The sequence below is a fragment of the Lemur catta genome, chromosome 1 (genome assembly GCF_020740605.2).
Source record: "Lemur catta isolate mLemCat1 chromosome 1, mLemCat1.pri, whole genome shotgun sequence".
NCBI classification, from domain to species: domain Eukaryota; kingdom Metazoa; phylum Chordata; class Mammalia; order Primates; family Lemuridae; genus Lemur; species Lemur catta.
Window position 1 is genome coordinate 11,144,854 of NC_059128.1, and position 16,093 is coordinate 11,160,946.

The 16,093-nt window shown below is 50.6% G+C and overlaps 1 protein-coding gene across 3 annotated transcripts in view; it reads right to left on the reverse strand.

Annotated features, from left to right (window-relative positions):
- RIN3 (Ras and Rab interactor 3) overlaps positions 1 to 16,093 on the reverse strand; it is a 119,015-nt gene that overhangs the window by 5,158 nt on the left and 97,764 nt on the right. For 2 of the 3 annotated variants that reach the window (XM_045561832.1, XM_045561842.1), the window contains one exon: positions 6,826 to 6,957. In XM_045561832.1, the coding sequence (XP_045417788.1) occupies positions 6,826 to 6,957 (132 nt within the window). The other variant, XM_045561848.1, reaches the window with a different exon arrangement.

Here is a 16,093-nt window from a genome sequence, read left to right on the forward strand (position 1 = left end):
TACTAACTTTGTTGAGCCCACTTACTTTAGAGAGTGGAAACTGAGTCCCAGAGAGGGAGGGTGACTTGGCCAAGGTTGCACAGTGATCAGGGGCCCGAGGAGAACGAGCCCTGGGCACCCTGCTCTCTTCTGGTCTCTGGCGTCCCCCACTTCCATGGCACTTCTCTGGGCTTCCCTACCACTGGCCGGGTCTTTCTGCCCAGCCTTTCCGTGCCAGGGTGATGATTTTGACACGAGACAGATTCTGCTAGTGACCCAGTCAAATCCCATCTTCCTCTTCTATGAATATAAACTGAACTCTACTTTTATTTGGGGAGGTACCACTTTACTGAAGATACGCAGTTCCCAGGCTCCCTTGCAGCTGGCGGGGGAGAGGCAGGAGACTCTGTTTTGGCTCCTTAGATATAAATGTAAGACTCTGGGCGGGGCTTCCAGGAACGCCTTTGACAGTGACAGACTCAGTTGATGTATCTCTCTGGGTTTTTGATTGTGCCCCTTCCTCCTGCCTGGAACACAGAGGTGAGCCCAGAGAAATAGCAGCTGTCTTGTGATAAGAGGTGACAGGTACAAAGACAAAGGCCCACAAACTAAGGAAAGACAGACAGAGCTGTGTCCGTGACTCCCTGATGGCATGGCTGCAAACTGACATCCTTATCAGTTGCTTACCCTGGACTTCTTGATGCAAGAGACAAACCAATCCCTTGCTCTGATTTAAACCATTATTAGTTACATTGTAAGTTATTTGCAGCCCAAAGTGTTCCTAATTGTTACATTGGATGAAGCTGTCTCTACAACCAATATGGGAAAAGTTCCCACCCTTGTCAGGGTGGGTGAGGAGTAAGATAAAGGGATCTATGGCCACAGGATCACCTGCGTAGCTCACCCTCCCTCTCTGGGACTCAGTTGCCTCTCTCTAAAGTGAGGGGGCTCAATAAAGGTAGTACTTCTCAAACCGTTTAGCTCAAGCTTCTGACAAGCTAAGGAGAATGAACTTGTAAGCCTCCATGTAAAATATTTTTTTAATCTTAAAACTTCATGTAAATTTTGCAATCTGAAACGTCTCAAAGCTTAAATCAACTTAGGAAAGATTAGGTATTAAGAATATGTGTGAATTAACTTAAGGTAAGACGAAATGAACAATTCAAATTTTTTATTTAAAATCTTTAAAATTGCGTGTAACTGTCTGTATAACTACAATGAAAATTTCCTCTACATTTTTGTAAGATTGTGTTTTAGAATAAGTTATAAATTCACACGGCTCAAAAATTTAGTTGAGCTCAAAGTCTGAGTGGGCTAGGGAGCTGCCCCCAGCCCCTGCTGCCCTGAGCGCCCATGCCCCCTGCTTGGCATGCCTGGACTGCTTCCCGTCTGTGAGTTCGTCTCCCTGGCTGGCAACAGGAGGTGAGTGCAGCGTGTGACTGGAAACTGCCAGTTTTGGAGTCAGGGAGCTCTAGGTCTCTGCCCTGTGGCAGCCAGCCTGGGATCTCAGGTGAGTTACTGTCCTTTCTATGCCTCAGTTTCCTCCTCTGCAAAGCCCATCAAGTGGTTGTTAAAAGTAAATGAAGGCGGGTGGATCACTCGAGGTCAGGGTTCGAGACCAGCCTGAGCAAGAGTGAGACCCCGTCTCTACTAAAAATAGAAAGAAATTATATGGACAGCTAAAAAATATATATAGATAAAATTAGCTGGGCATGGTGGCACATGCCTGTAATCCCAGCTACTCGGGAGGCTGAGGCAGTAGAATCGCTTAATCCCAGGAGTCTGAGGTTGCTGTGAGCTGGGCTGACGCCACGGTACTCACTGTAGCCCGGGCAACAGAGTGAGACTCTGTCTCAAAAAAAAAAAAAAAAAAAAGTAAATGAGATGAATATATGTCAAGAGCAGGGCTAAGGAATGTGTGAGTAACACCTGGTGGCTACATGACCTCCAGGAGGTGCTCTGAGGCTTCTCATGTTGGTGAGTGAGGTGGGAGGAACTCCAGGCCCTGCTGGTGCACTTTGAGGGCTCACTCAAGCTCCGCTTCTTTGCAGCCAGTGTGGCCAACTTCCCTTTGGTTGGGGCCATGCAGTGCCTGCCAGGACCACTAGATGGCAGGCGACCCCACCGTGAGTTTTGGAGCCAGTTCTCTCTGGGGCAGGTGTGTTCATTGATGGGAAAAACCCACTGCCCCTAATTAGCCCAGCATGGCCAGCTGTCAGCCAGCTTGAGGAGGGGATGTGGGCAAAGGAGTCCATGAGGGCATTTCTGGGAGAGGTTTGGATTTTGAGCTGGCTCCCAGGTGCCCTGTCTGCCCCATGGTTTCCCAGAGTGGTGGGAGCAGGGGAGAGAGGCTGGAAAGGGGCTGGGGTCCCGTCACTGCAGAACCTGGGCCCTCCCCACTGCTTACAGGAAGCCCCTGATCTCTCCCGCTCCATATGCCTGCTGCAAAGAGACTGGGACCCCATGGCTAGACCTTTGCTAAGTTACAGCACGTGGAACAGGCTCAGCGAACATGAAGGTCCCAAAGAATCTGACTTGCAGGCTTTCTGCTGACCACAGAAACGGTTTGCTCAAGTGAGCTATGGAACACATGAAGGCAGGGCCAACTCCATCTCTCATCCTGCCCCGAGTGCTATGGTCTGAATGTTTGTGTTTCCTCCCCACACCCCCCAAAGTCAGATGTTGAAATCCTAAGCCCCAAGGGGATGGTATTAGGAGCTGGGGCCTTTTGAAAGGTAATTAGGTCATGGGGGTGGAGCCCTCATGAATGGCATCAATGCCATTTTAAAGGAGGGCCCAGAGAGCTCCTTGCCCCTTCCACCATGTGAGGACACAGCGAGAAGACGCCAGAAAGTGGGGTTCCTCACCAGACACTGAATCTGCCAGTGCCTTGATCTTGGACTTCCCACCCTCCAGAACTGTGAGGAGTAGATTTTTGCGGTTCAAAAGTTATCCAGTATTTTGTTATAGCATCCCAAGCAGACTTAACATCCAGCCACCTCTGCAGAATGCTAGAGCACCCAGACTGTTTGAGAACCCCCAGTCTAGCCCAGCGTCTTCACTTTCCCAAGCCAGAAAGGTTAGGTGACTCGCCCAAGGTCTCCAGCCAGGCAGACGCAGAAGCGGACCCCAAATCCAGCCTCTAAACTCTCTTTTTACTCCACCCGTGTTAATTCTCTGAGGTTCAAGCAAATTAAGTTCCCAAGAGTCTGGGGACTCTGGGAGGGGCCCCCATCCCAAGCGTCTCTGGGGGCTTGGTCTGCCTCCTCTCCTCTCCCCTTCAGATAGGACCCCACGTCTCACCTGCACCTCAGGGGCTGAGGTAACAGAGCATCTGCACACCCTCTCCTTCCTCCAGCCAAGCCAGGAGGGCTAAGCTGGGGGCAACTCAGAAACACCTCCTGCCTCCCACTCTACCCCCTGCCCTTGGGTCCAGACGCATCTCGGGGGAAGTTCAAGGCTGTTAAAAGGCAGAAGCCCCCACCCAAGCTGGAGAGCCCCAAGTCATCTTGGTGCCAGAGGCAAACACCTGTGAGGCTGGGCCTGTCCTAGGTGCTGTGACCTCCCACACCCTGGCTGGCCACTGGAGTGGGGCAGAGAGGTGCAGGGTGGCACAGGTGCCACCCACCCAACCTGCTGGCATGAGAAGCATGGCGTGAGTCTGTCCTCTGGCCCTTGGAGTTGCCACAGGCAGGGCCTGACATCTTGTGGGCAGACAGGGCTGCCGGCGGCTGCGACTACTCAAGTCTGGAAAAGCACAGGTGGCAGCGCATTCAGGCAGCTTTGGTCAGAATCGGAACTGTTTAAGACCTTCATGTATTTATTTGTACTTTGGCTTGTCCCCAAAATACTTAAAGGAGCCCAGAATAGACCATCTCTCCTGCCTAAAGGACCTCCCCTTTCCCACCCAGCCCCCCAAAGCTTCTGGGAATAGCAAGAAGGATCCCAGGAGGCCACGGCAGGATTGGGGTGGGGGATGCAGGTCCACAGGAGGAGGCTGCTGGCCCAAGGATGTCCCTGCCCTGTCCCTGCTCAGCCACTGTGCCTGGCCTGGAGCCCTGCGTGGCTGCAAGGATTCAGGCTGAGCATGGAGTAGGCGGACCCGTGGCTAGGGTGTGGGCTGCCCATGGCCAGACAGCGAGCCAGTTCTCAGACCATCTGCCTGGAGCCCGTGGTCTTGCTCCATCCTTCCACCCACCAAAGGGCTTTCAGGGACATTGTCCCTTAGGCTTCACAACCCGGTGGGGTTGGTGTCATTCCTTTAGCAGGATTTTTAAATGATTTCTCCCCGGGTATATCAGCGGCACATGCCCACTGTGGAAAATATGGAAAACAGAAAAAAAAGTAAAGAGAAAGCGATACTGCTCTGTGTTCAGGGCTTTCCTGTCGCCTGAGTCCCCCCCCTTCCCAATCTCTCCAACCCACCAGCCTACTCCATTTCTTCTCAACATTCATCCGATGTCATCCGATGGGAAATTATCTTGTTTGCTTGGTTATTTAACCTGTTTAATGTCTGATTCCCCTGGAATGCAACTCCACGAGGAAAGGGGTGTGCTGCCACCTGGCACGCAGCAGCAGCTCAGTAACGTCTGCTGAACCAGTGAGCAAACGGCCTTGGCCTGGGTGCCTGTTAAGAGTCTGAGTGCTTTTCTTGTTGATAAAAGAAGAGCCTTTTATATATTAAGGCTGCTAGTTCTAGGGGTGCCGACTTGTGAGAACACTTGCCCTTGGTTTATTGTTGTTTTTTTTTTTTTTTTTTGAGACAGTGTCTCGCTTTGTTGCCCGGGCTAGAGTGAGTGCCCTGGCATCAGCCTAGCTCACAGCAACCTCAAACTCCTGGGCTCAAGCAATCCTCCTGCCTCAGCCTCCCGAGTAGCTGAGACTACAGGCATGCACCACCATGCCCGCCTAATTTTTTCTCTCTCTCTATTTTTTAGTTGTCCAGCTGATTTCTTTCTATTTTTAGTAGAGATGGGGTTTTGCTCTTGCTCAGGCTGGTCTCGAACTCCTGACCTCGAGCAATCCTCCTGCCTCAGCCTCCCAGAGTGCTAGGATTACAGGCGTGAGCCACCGTGCTCAGCCGGTTTATTGTTAATATCTTATCCTACTTACGGTAATTGTTTTCTTTTTCTTTTCTAAACTTCTGGTAATTTTTGACACATAAAAGTCAAACCTTTAGAGGTGACAGGTATGGCAGCTACAGACCACAGTGAAGATTCCTGCTGAGTGTCCCTCTGGGGAGTGAGTGCCAGGAAACAGGGTGCTTAGGGTTTGGGGCACGAGGCCGATTCTGCTCCTAGCCCCCGACCCCTGATGCCTCCCACTCCCTGCTGTTCTTTCCCCTCAGGCTGGTGGAGCCGGTGAGACAGGTCGGTGTGGCCTGGGGGCCTCTGCCCACCTCTTCAGCCTTGTGTGGCTTCTGTGTGCCTGCTCAGAGTTTCCCTTCCTTGGGGAAACCAAGGAAGAAGGCCCATGAAGGCCTGAGGAGGTGAACATCCCAAAATGTGGGGTGCAGAGTGAGGCATTCATTCATCCTCAGGAGGCTCTGAGCCTCACCACTCTTGCCCTGCACTGTAGTCCGTTTCTGGCATGGATGGGTGGGTGGGTGGATGGATGGTTGGATTGTGAGTGGATGAATGGATGGATGGATGCACAGATGGATGGATATACGGATGGGTGGATGGATGGACAAATGGATAGATGGATACACAGGTGGATGGGTATATAGATGGGTGGATAGCTGGATGAGTGGATGGATGGATGCACTGGGCAGCAGATAATCATTGCTAAAGAAAGCTCTCCAGAATTCCTGGACCTCTGGGAAGAAAAGTTGTTCCAACTACAGGAAATTTTTAACTGTAAAGGGGAAAAAAACAAAAACAGAAACTCCAGAAGCCCCAGAGCCACAAGACAAAGTTATATATGACAGCAGACTTTATGGTTTTAACATGCTCCCCTGAGCAGTCAAGAAATCACAGAACTCTGACATCAAGCCACCGCCCCAGGGAATGGAACATGCAAAGACTGCAAACACATGCAAAAAAGGTCAGCTCATCTCAGGAACCACAAAGCCCAGGAGGGACACTGAGGGCCTGGGGTTCTCACTCCATCCTTTGAGGCTGATGTCTCAGAGGAAAGTCAGATCTCCCTCAGAGCTGTTATCTATGCTGGTGGCCCCTCAAGAAATTCTTGGTGGAAGAGTGGCTCAGGCTAAGTGGGTGGGAGGATGTGGTGGGAAGGAGGAAAGAGGAAGGGAAACTGAGCATGGGGTGGAACAAACCACACCTCTGCCTTCATCCTACTGGGGAGCACAGGGCCTCTTACCCATATCATTAACCTTGTCCTTCTGACAGGGGTCCCGACCCAAGGCTGGATGAGCAAGGGGCCAAGAGTTCCAGGGGGCCACCCCTGTCTAAGAACTGTGGGCACTGGCCCCTGCGTCAGCTTCATATTTTACACAACCATCTCCTGCTGTTCTCTCTGTGGAGACTGCCTTTTCCCCTTCTTCACTGGCTAGCTCCTATTCATCCTTCAATGCTCAGCTCAGGTGTCACGTCCTCCAGGAAGCCCTCCCTGACTGCACAGTCTGGGTAACATGCTCCCATACTCTCTGGGCTTCCTGCCATTCTCACACTTGTCACTTAGTGGTGACACAGTCTCTTTACTGGCTTATCTCTCCTCCTAGCTTAGGTGCTTCCCGAGGTCAGGGCCTGTGTAGGATTCACATCCGCATTCGTGGACCCAGAGCTCGGTGGCGACCGGGACCCAGGAGGTGCTTGCTGGGCTACCCGGAGTGCCCCTGGCCTGGCTGAGTTGGATGGGAGATGGCCCAGGGTGGTGACTCACCCTCCCCCAGCTGCAGGGCGGGGTCCATGAGCTCCATCATGTACTCCACGTTGAGGAGCAGCTCCGTGAGGTTGCTGCGCGCCAGAACGTACATGAGCACGGGCAGGAAGTCGTCGGCCCCATAGGGCTTCCCTGGGAGAAGGAGGCAGAAGGCGGTGAGTGCAAGGCTCTCCTGGTGAGTCGTTCCCTGCCCAGGGCGAGGGGCAGGGTTTGCGGGTGGAGGTGGCCACCCCTGGAAGAGGAACCTTCCCGATCTCTCATGACTCTAAAGGCGGGAGGACCCTGGGATCAGCCTCCTCGGAGGCCTGAGACACCGTCCAGGTTTAGGAAGAAGGAACTGAGAAGGTGAGCAAGACCCCCACCCCCTCCTGTTTTCTCGTCCTCCCCTCCCTGACTGCCCCTTGCTGCTTGTTTGACAGTCAAGTTCACATCACACTTATTCATGGACCCACCCAGAAGCAGCAGTCTGCCCCAAATCCATGTTTTCTGGGAAGGTTCCATGTCCCCGTTAGCCACACGTCTCCTTCCCCACCTGCAAAACAGAAACCCTCTCCCTCAGTTAGATACTACAGGGCCCGAAACGCCACCATTCAATCTACCCGCTTTTGGGTTAAGCCGTGCCTTTTCCTAAGGGTTTCTTTTAAGACATAAAGATCTGTGGAAGGAACAGTTCCTCACTACTGCCTTTCAGGGAGGTGTTCCCAGGGCTCAGAGCATCTTGACAGCAACAGCAGGGCAGGTGGGGGCACCCTGCAGAGGGACAGCGCAGGCCGGGGAGAGGGAGGCGGCCCCCAGGATGGCTCCCTACTTTTGCCCTGGCCCAACTCCGAAGACTGCCCCTGTGGCAGCACAAAGCCGACGGCTGGACCTGTAGGGGGAGAAGCCCGGCAGGGACAGAGGCCTCCTGGCACGGCTCTGCGAGTGCACTGGAGAAAGGAAGCTTGGGCAAGCAGCTCTGCTCTGTGGGGAGAGCCATGCCAGGTCCCCAAACCCACCTCCTCACTTCCTCTAACCAGAGCGAGTCCAGGGCTCCGGCACCAGGAGCCAGGGGGTTGCCAGGCCTGGGTGTGGCCCCATTTCAGAGCTGCTGCCCTTTGTGTTTTGGGTGAGATTAATAATCAGCCCAAACACATGCCAGGCAATTTACAGTTCTTTCAAAAAGTGTATTTCCATTTGACCTGTTTACAAAGGACTTAGGTGACTATCAGGAAATACACCCGATAAAATGGTAAAATCTAAATAAAAGTTTGAAAAACACCAGTTCCTCTTAGAAATTACAAGAGGAATTGTGTTATAGGAAAAAAAAATACAAATAAGCGTGAACCTACACAACTGCTCCTTTACAGCTACAAATTTGGCTGTGAGTTTCCTGGTGGCCAACGTGGAGAAGAAAATGCAACCACTTATATTCTTCTCGTTGTCCATAAGAAGAAAATATACCTGTTTCTTGCAGGGAACCAAATTATTTTTCTAATCCTTGGCTCTAAAATAAATTTTTCACATGTGGCTTCATTTGGGGGATGTGAAGAGACATGGTTGGCAAGTTCCTACAGCACACGTGGGGATGTTTCACTCAGCGATTTTCATCCCAGCCTCGAGATGTGGCTCAGGGCAAGCACTTCCAGGGGAGGAAAGCCAATTTCCTAGTTGACAATGAACATTCTCATCTGTTCCTCCTAACCATGGGATTGCTCACCTTACTGAAGAAAAGACTTCAGAGAGCTTAAGTGCCTCTTCCTTGGCTGCTCCCACTCTGAATTCCTGAGAGGTACAGAGTGAAGGCTGGGCCTCCTCACTCAGACCAGGGTTCAAATCCCACCTCTGCCACTCACTAGCTGTGGACCGTAGGAAGTTCTTTCCCTCCTCTAACCTTGGCGGAGAGGATGGAGAACGAGGTGCCCGAGGGTGTTTGAGGATTAAATGAAATGACGTGGGGGGGTCAGAGCCATACTGAGGCCCGAGGGAAAAGGAAAAATGTGTGTTCTTATACATATTTATCAAAATATCTTCTCATATTGTGAACCAAGTGGAAAAAGTTAATGAATGCTCTACACTCACAAAACACGACTGTGTATAAAATCCTGTTGCCAATCTGGTCACACACCATTGTTAGCCCTCACGAAACTCACATGGGCCTGGAAACACGGGCAGATTGCAAATCACTCTTCCTGTTGCAAAGTAATGCAGGATCATAAAACATTCAACAATATGTTTCTATTTAAAATGTTGATATTTTGTTCATCATGGCTTTTATCCATTAATTTTTATTTCTTAAAATATTGCATTAAAATATTACTTATCTTGCCATATGACCCAAAAATTCCACTCCTAGTGATATACCAGAGAGAAACAAAAACATATTTCCACACAAAGCCTTGTACACAAATGTTCATAGCAACATTGTTCATAATAGTCAAAAAGCAGAAACAGCCCCAAATGTTCATCGACTGGTGAATGGATAGACAAAATGTGGTACACCCATACGATGGAATACTATTTGGTAATAAAAATGAACAAATTACTGATACACTCCATGATGACCCTTGAAAACATTATCCTAGGCTGGGCGAGGTGGTTCACGCCTGGAAGCCTATCATCCCAGCAGCTTGGGAGGCAAAGGTGGGAGGATCGCTTGAAGCCAGGAGTTGGAGACCAGCCTGGGTAACATAGCAAGACCCTGTCTCTACAAAAAGTTAAAAACAAAATTAGCCAGATGTGTTGTGCACGCCTTTGTCCCAGCTACTTGGGAAGCTGAGATGGGAGGATGGCTTGAGCCCCAGAGTATGATGCTGCAGTGAGCTATGATTGTGCCACTGCACTCCAGCCTGGGTGAGAGTGAGACCCTGTCTTTTAAAAAAAAAAACAAGAAAACATTATCCTAAGTGAAAGAAGCCAGTCCTAGAAGACTACATATTGGACATATTATATATTACTATCTCCATTTATATGATACGTGCAGAATAAGCATATCCATAGAGAAAGAAAGTAGAGTAGTGGTTGCCAGGAGCTGGGAGGAGGAGGAGAATCGGGAGTGACTGCCTCAGAATTCTGGGGTCCAGAATTTCTTTTTGGGGCAATAAAAATGTTTTGGAATTAGACTAGTTTTAGTCACACAACCTTGAGAATATACCAAGAAACCACTGAATTGTTTTTTAAAAATATATGTATATGCATACACACATATATATATCTATAAAATTTATCTCAATTCCTGAGTTTTTCTGGCTCTCGCCTTACATTTGGCACCTAAGGCAAATGTGTCACTCACCTCCCCCAAATCTTGGCCCTGCAGGTGGTGCTCGGGGTAGTGGCTGGCACAAAGCAAGCACTTGGTCGATGGCAGCCACTGTGAGTAGGCCCTGGCATGGGCCCTGCACACAGGGAGACACAGCAAGTGAGTCACAGCCGGTCCCTGCCTCAGGACCTTCCCAGTCTAAGGTCAATGGCTCTGCTGGGGACTGTGATTTTGGGGTCATGTACAACCAGCCATGGGGACCTTGTGTTTCTTGCCGGCTCAGTCCTGTTCTAGCCTGGTGAGAGTGCCAGAGACTGCCTGCCACTTCCCCTCTTCCCTCATTTTCCCGTTTCCTCTTTATTTCCAAAGTAACAGAAGTCCTGACTTTAGCTGGGATGTGGCCACCCCAAATGGAGACCACATTTCCCAGCTTCTCTTGCAGCTAGGTGCAGCCACGTGTCTAAGTTCTGGCTCCAGAGGAGCAGCACTGGCACTGCGGAGGCCTCTGATAACGTTTGCCCAGCGAATGTGAGTTCTGCTCATAACTCACCCACGTCTGTTGCCCAGAGAACACTGTGCCTTGTGGCCTTCCTTTCTGGCCACACTCCGTTTCTACATCTGCACAATGGGGCCAGCAACACCAGCCCTGATAGACTGTTAGGGTCTTTGATATATAAGTGACTCAGAACCTGTAAAGTGCTAAGGAAAAGTGAATTATTATTGACATCTGTGTTCTGCTTCCTTAGGTGGCCTCAGTTTTCCTACCTATAAAATGGGTGGGCTGAAGGGGATGATAACACACAGCCCTGAAAAGCAGAGTCAGAAAAACCTGGAATATCCCTCCCAGGGCATGACTCACCAGCTGTGTGGCCTTGGCCAAACTGCTTGACCTCTCTGAGCCTGCGTTTCTAGTCATGTGTGAGCTGACACAGACCACACGACTGTCCTGCGAGGTTCTGGTGAGAATTCTGTGAACTGATTTACACGGAGTGCCCCACCACGGTCCCACGGAAACGCCCGCTGAAGAAGAGCCGTGCTTCTCACGCCCGCTCCGCTCTGGGCGCCTCGGATCGTCTCCAGGTTTCTGTGCCCGCCCTGTGCAAGATTAGGCAGCTTTGGGAAGCGTCCCCTCACCTGAGACAGGACTAAAGGGTTCCCGGGGAAAGATTATTTTGCACATTGAGCTGTTTTTCATGTAGATAATTTAATTATTGGGATCCTGGAATATGGGGATTTTTTTCTTTTTTGATTGATGAGTTAGAGAACAAGGTGCGCCCACCGGCATGGCCGTGAAACACAGTCCTGCGCCTTCTGCAGCCCACCCGTAACTCACGCACTGGTTTGGAGCCGACTGAATTTTTACTCTGCCTTGAAGATGTAATTTTTTCTCGGTGTTGTATTAATAACTCACCAAGAATAATCAGGCAAGTTACTTTCCTTTAAAGCAGTGGTTCTCACCCAGGGTGATTTTGTCCCCCAGGGGATATTTGGCAGCTCTGGAGCTGCCTGTTGGTGGGGCAGTGGGTGGGCTCCCCGCTGCCTAGAGAGTCAAGTTCAGGTTTTGTACCCTGGTGTTGCAGGCCTTCCCGTCTGGGCCCACAGACAACGATTTATTCTATTCTCCTCCAGCCAGACTATCTAGTGCCTAGATTCTAGTCAATGGCCTCAGGATAAGTCACCTGCCCTCCTGCCCCTGGGCTCTGGCCACACTCACCCATGTGACAGGCCCCTCCCCTCGCCTTCCACGTCTCCCTTACAGCATCGACATCTGTGGGATGCTTTAAAAGGCAAAGCATACTTTACAAATGTTATATCGAGGAATTCTTAAAAACAACACCGTGAGGTGGGTTAGGTTCATTGTGCCACTTGACAGATGACAGAAATGAGTCTCAGAGAAGTTAAGCTACTTGCCTAAGGTCACATGGCTGGCATGTGGTGAACCAGGACTTGAATCCAGCTTTTTTTCTCACCCACAATCCCACCTTCCTACTAATTTGACACTCTTCCTTCAAGATCCTCCTCCTCCATGAAGACCTCCTGGCCTGCCCCCCCAGTCATTGGTGCTTCCTCTACTTTCCATCTTCCAACTTAGGGTGACGCTCTACTCCATGGCCCTCCCACATAACATCTCCCTGGGCTGCATCACGGCCCATGCCCTCAACGCAAAACACGCATTCACTCCTCCAGGCCTCTGCACACACAGTTCCCTCGGCCTGGAACACCCTCCCTTCCTGCCCGTTGCCAACTTCTCCCCGTCCTCTCCCGCATGCTCAGCACAGCTGGATGGCTCCTGCTGTAGCTCCCACATGCTTGCCTGTTTCAGAGCCGGCCCTTTTCCTTACCCTGTGAGCTCCCTGAGGCTGTGTGACCCAGGGCGAGTCAATAAACTTCTCTGAGCCTCTGCCCTATGGCTGCCTTTCCAGCCCCCAGTCCAGGCTTGGGCCGTAGGCTGCGGACAGCGGGCTGAACTGAGCACCGTGTGTTCTCACTGGGCACCACTCTGTCCTGCCCAGCGTTAGGTCAGGGATGCTGGGATCTGCTGTGGGCCTTGGGCAGAGGTGTGCTGGGCAAGGCTTAACAACCGGCTCTCCAAAGGACAATAAAAGCCCTCATTTGCAGCATTTGGCAATGTCCATGATATAAATATTTCCACAGTGGCCAATTTCAAACTACTTACATGAACATGAAGTTGGGAAGAGACGCACAGTCAGCTCCCGTGAGCTGGCAGGAGTTGACTCTAGCACACCCATGGCCATAGCTTCATCAAGTCCGACCTCATTGTAAGGAAATCAAGGCTCAGAGATGGGAGAAATTAGCTCAAAGGCCCAGAGCTGGTCAGTAGCGGAGCTCGGACTAGAACCTGGGTCTCTTGCCCCTGACATTGGCAAGAAATGTCCACACAGACACACTGACCTGATAGCTACTTGTGGACCAATACAAACTAAGCATCACTTAAACACATGGGCTCCAATCCCATCCTTTTGGGGACAGTTAGGGACGTATCCTCCATTCTCCTTCCCACAAAGCCTGGATCTCAGGCTCAAGCCTCAGCCCTGAGCACAGTGGGGCCTCAGGTAGCGCCACTGGGATGCTGGTTGCAAAATACTTCTATGATCTGAACACCTGTCTTGGGTGGAGCAGAGATGACATCCACCTGGCCGTAGCCTGCACTTCCTGGTGATTTCTGCTTGCTTTCTGGCCAAGCCACATCTGTTTGCCGCCGGTAGGAATGGGGGCATTTCAAAGAGCTGGCTGGAGCCTTATGCATGTTCCATAGGCTAGGAGATTTCGGAGGAGGAAAGTTCTTTCAGGCGGAAATGAACTGAAGGGTGCTCACCTGGGTCACACAGGAAGTGAGGACAGATTAGGAGGCCCCTAACTCTGCCATGGAGGTAACTATGTGACCGGGGGCCGCTCACTAAGGCACTCTGACCCTCAGTTTTCCCATGTGAAAACTGGGGAATAATAATAAAACTCAGGCAGTCTGTTATATAGGGTGGTTGTGAGCACCAAATGAGTGGCTGAGACGAGGTTTCGTCATTTAGGAAGCATTGTGTAAAAGAGGGGTTAATGATTTTTTTTTCTGCAAAGGGCCAGATACTAAATATTTTTATTTTTTACTTTTTTTTGTGACAGAGTCTTGCTTTGTCACCCCAGCTGGAGTGCAGTGGCATCATCATCATAGCTCACTGCAACCTCAAACTCCTGGGCTCAAGTGATCCTCCTGCCTCAGCCTCCCAAGTAGCTGGGACTACAGGTGTGTACCACCACACCTGGCTAATTTTTCTATTTTTTGTAGAGATAGGGTCTCGCTCTTGCTCAGGCTGGTCTCAAACTCCTGACCTCAAGCTATCCTCCCGACTCAGCTTCCCAGAGTGCTAAGATTACAGGAGTAGTAAATATTTTTAGTTTCATGAGCCACATAGTCTCTGTCCCAACCATTCAACTCAGCCCTTGTAACATAAGCAGCCCTAGAGGCTGTGCAAATGAATGGATGTGACTGTGTTTCAATAAAACTTTATTTATAAAATCAGGTGGTGGGCCAGAGTTGGCTGGGGGACCTGCAGTTTGCAAACCCCTGATCTAAAGGAAAGGATTTATCATCTTATGATACCCTCCACTCCCTAATTGTTGACCAGGCTCTTACCAAGAGCAGGGTTCTGATGCAACAACCCCGGGCAGCACGAGGCTCATGACCCTGCTCTGCTTTGGCCCTTACCCTCCCCCAGGACACCCACTTAAAGTACTCGCTTCCTCCGAGAAGTCTTCCCTGAAGACCCCACACCAGGTAGGCGTGATGCTCTTGCAATGAGCTTCCCTGGTACTGTCATTGCAGAATGGAAAAATAAGTATCATATGTAACTCAGAGAGGCCTTCCCTGACTGCCTAACTCAGAAGGGCAGACTCCTCCGACACTCTCCAGGCCCCCACACTGCCTTACTCATCCCAGTGGCAGGTTTCTGTGTCTAGGAACACATTTCATATTTCTGTTTACTTCATTGCCTGTCTCCCCCAGCTAGAATGTGACCTTTACTCAGGGAGGGACTTTATCTTGCTCGCTGTTTATAGCCAACGCCTCAACAGTGCCTGGCTATAGTAGGTGTTTAATAAACGTATTTGCTAAGTGAGTTGAATGAATGAATGAAGGAATATCATTTATTGCACTGTGTGGTTGTTGCTTGTTTAATGCTCTGTTTTTCACTTGAATTGTGAACATCCTATAAACAGGGACTGGGTCTTTCTGGGTTTTGCTGTTAGCATCTGTATCGTCAAAAAATGTTTGTTGGACTGTTGAATGAATGGATTTATGTGATAAAAACATAAGAGAGCAGGAAGTAGAGATCATCTAGAACAGTGGATTTTAAGTTTACTTTTGCAGTGGAAGCCTTTTGGTAAGGGGCATCTTCTGCACCATTCTGCTTCTCCAGCTGACTCGGTGGGGGCAGCAGGGCTGACTCACTCATTTCCTCTCAACTGCCCCCTCCCCCGCCCCGACGTGGCTTCCAGCTAAGTCTATGGCCCTAGACAGTTCCTCGGGACCAGTTTGGAAACCACTGGCCTTGTCTGAACTCTCAGCTGCACAGAAGAAAGAACTGGAAGCTGGGAGGAGAAATGGTCAGTTGGACGTCACCTGTACAGTCTGTGGCTAACATGAAATTAGAACCCAGCCCCTTCCCTCCCACTGAGCTCCCTTGTTTGGTTGTCTGCACTTTGCACAGACGCGGGTTAAGTCTCAGTTCTGCTCTGAGCAACCCCGCATCCCTGGGGAAATCACTGCAGTTCCCTGGGTTCCTCTTCTGAGAGCTCAGCCCACAAGCCAGGCAGCTACGCAGGCTGTGGGCTCCAGGGCCTGAAGCCACAAAGTCCCAGGCTGGGGTGGCTCCAAAAGGCCATGAGGCTGCAGGCACTGCAAAACTCAGCCCATGGCTTGGGCCTGTCTTTTCTGAGGTCATCTCTGAGCCCAGGAGGCCCTGGGGGAGGCAGGCTGGGCAGGCAGGAGGGTGCAGTGTTTCAAGTCCTGGGATTCAGGGTCAACCACTCCCTTGCTCCTGTGTGACTCTGAGCGCACTACTTAACCTCGCTGAGCCTCAGTTTCCTTGCCTACGAAATAGGGATAATAATAGTGTCCACGCCCCACGGGGTAGTTGTGAGGATGACATGTCAAGACAGATAGATGGACAGTGCTTAGCATGGAGTATGGTAAATGTTAGACATGATTATTGTGAAAGACAGGAGGGTAACATGATCTATAAACCTCAGAACATGGTATCTTAGAGCGCCTGAACTCCACTTCTGTTGTGGGTGGAAAAGCAAAGTTGTGAGTCACTTCTAGGCCTGTGCCCACCCCACCCCTTTCTCTCTCTGTTTTCTGGATGTCAATGTCCAGGGGAACCTAAAAGCCTTCCTCAGCATAGACCCCCGAATGGCTATATGGATCAGGGCCACCCACCCCGAACCCTCCTCCCTTCAGCTGGACTTATATGAGTAAGAAACAAACTTCTATTGCGTTAGAGATGGTGGGGGTTACCTGTT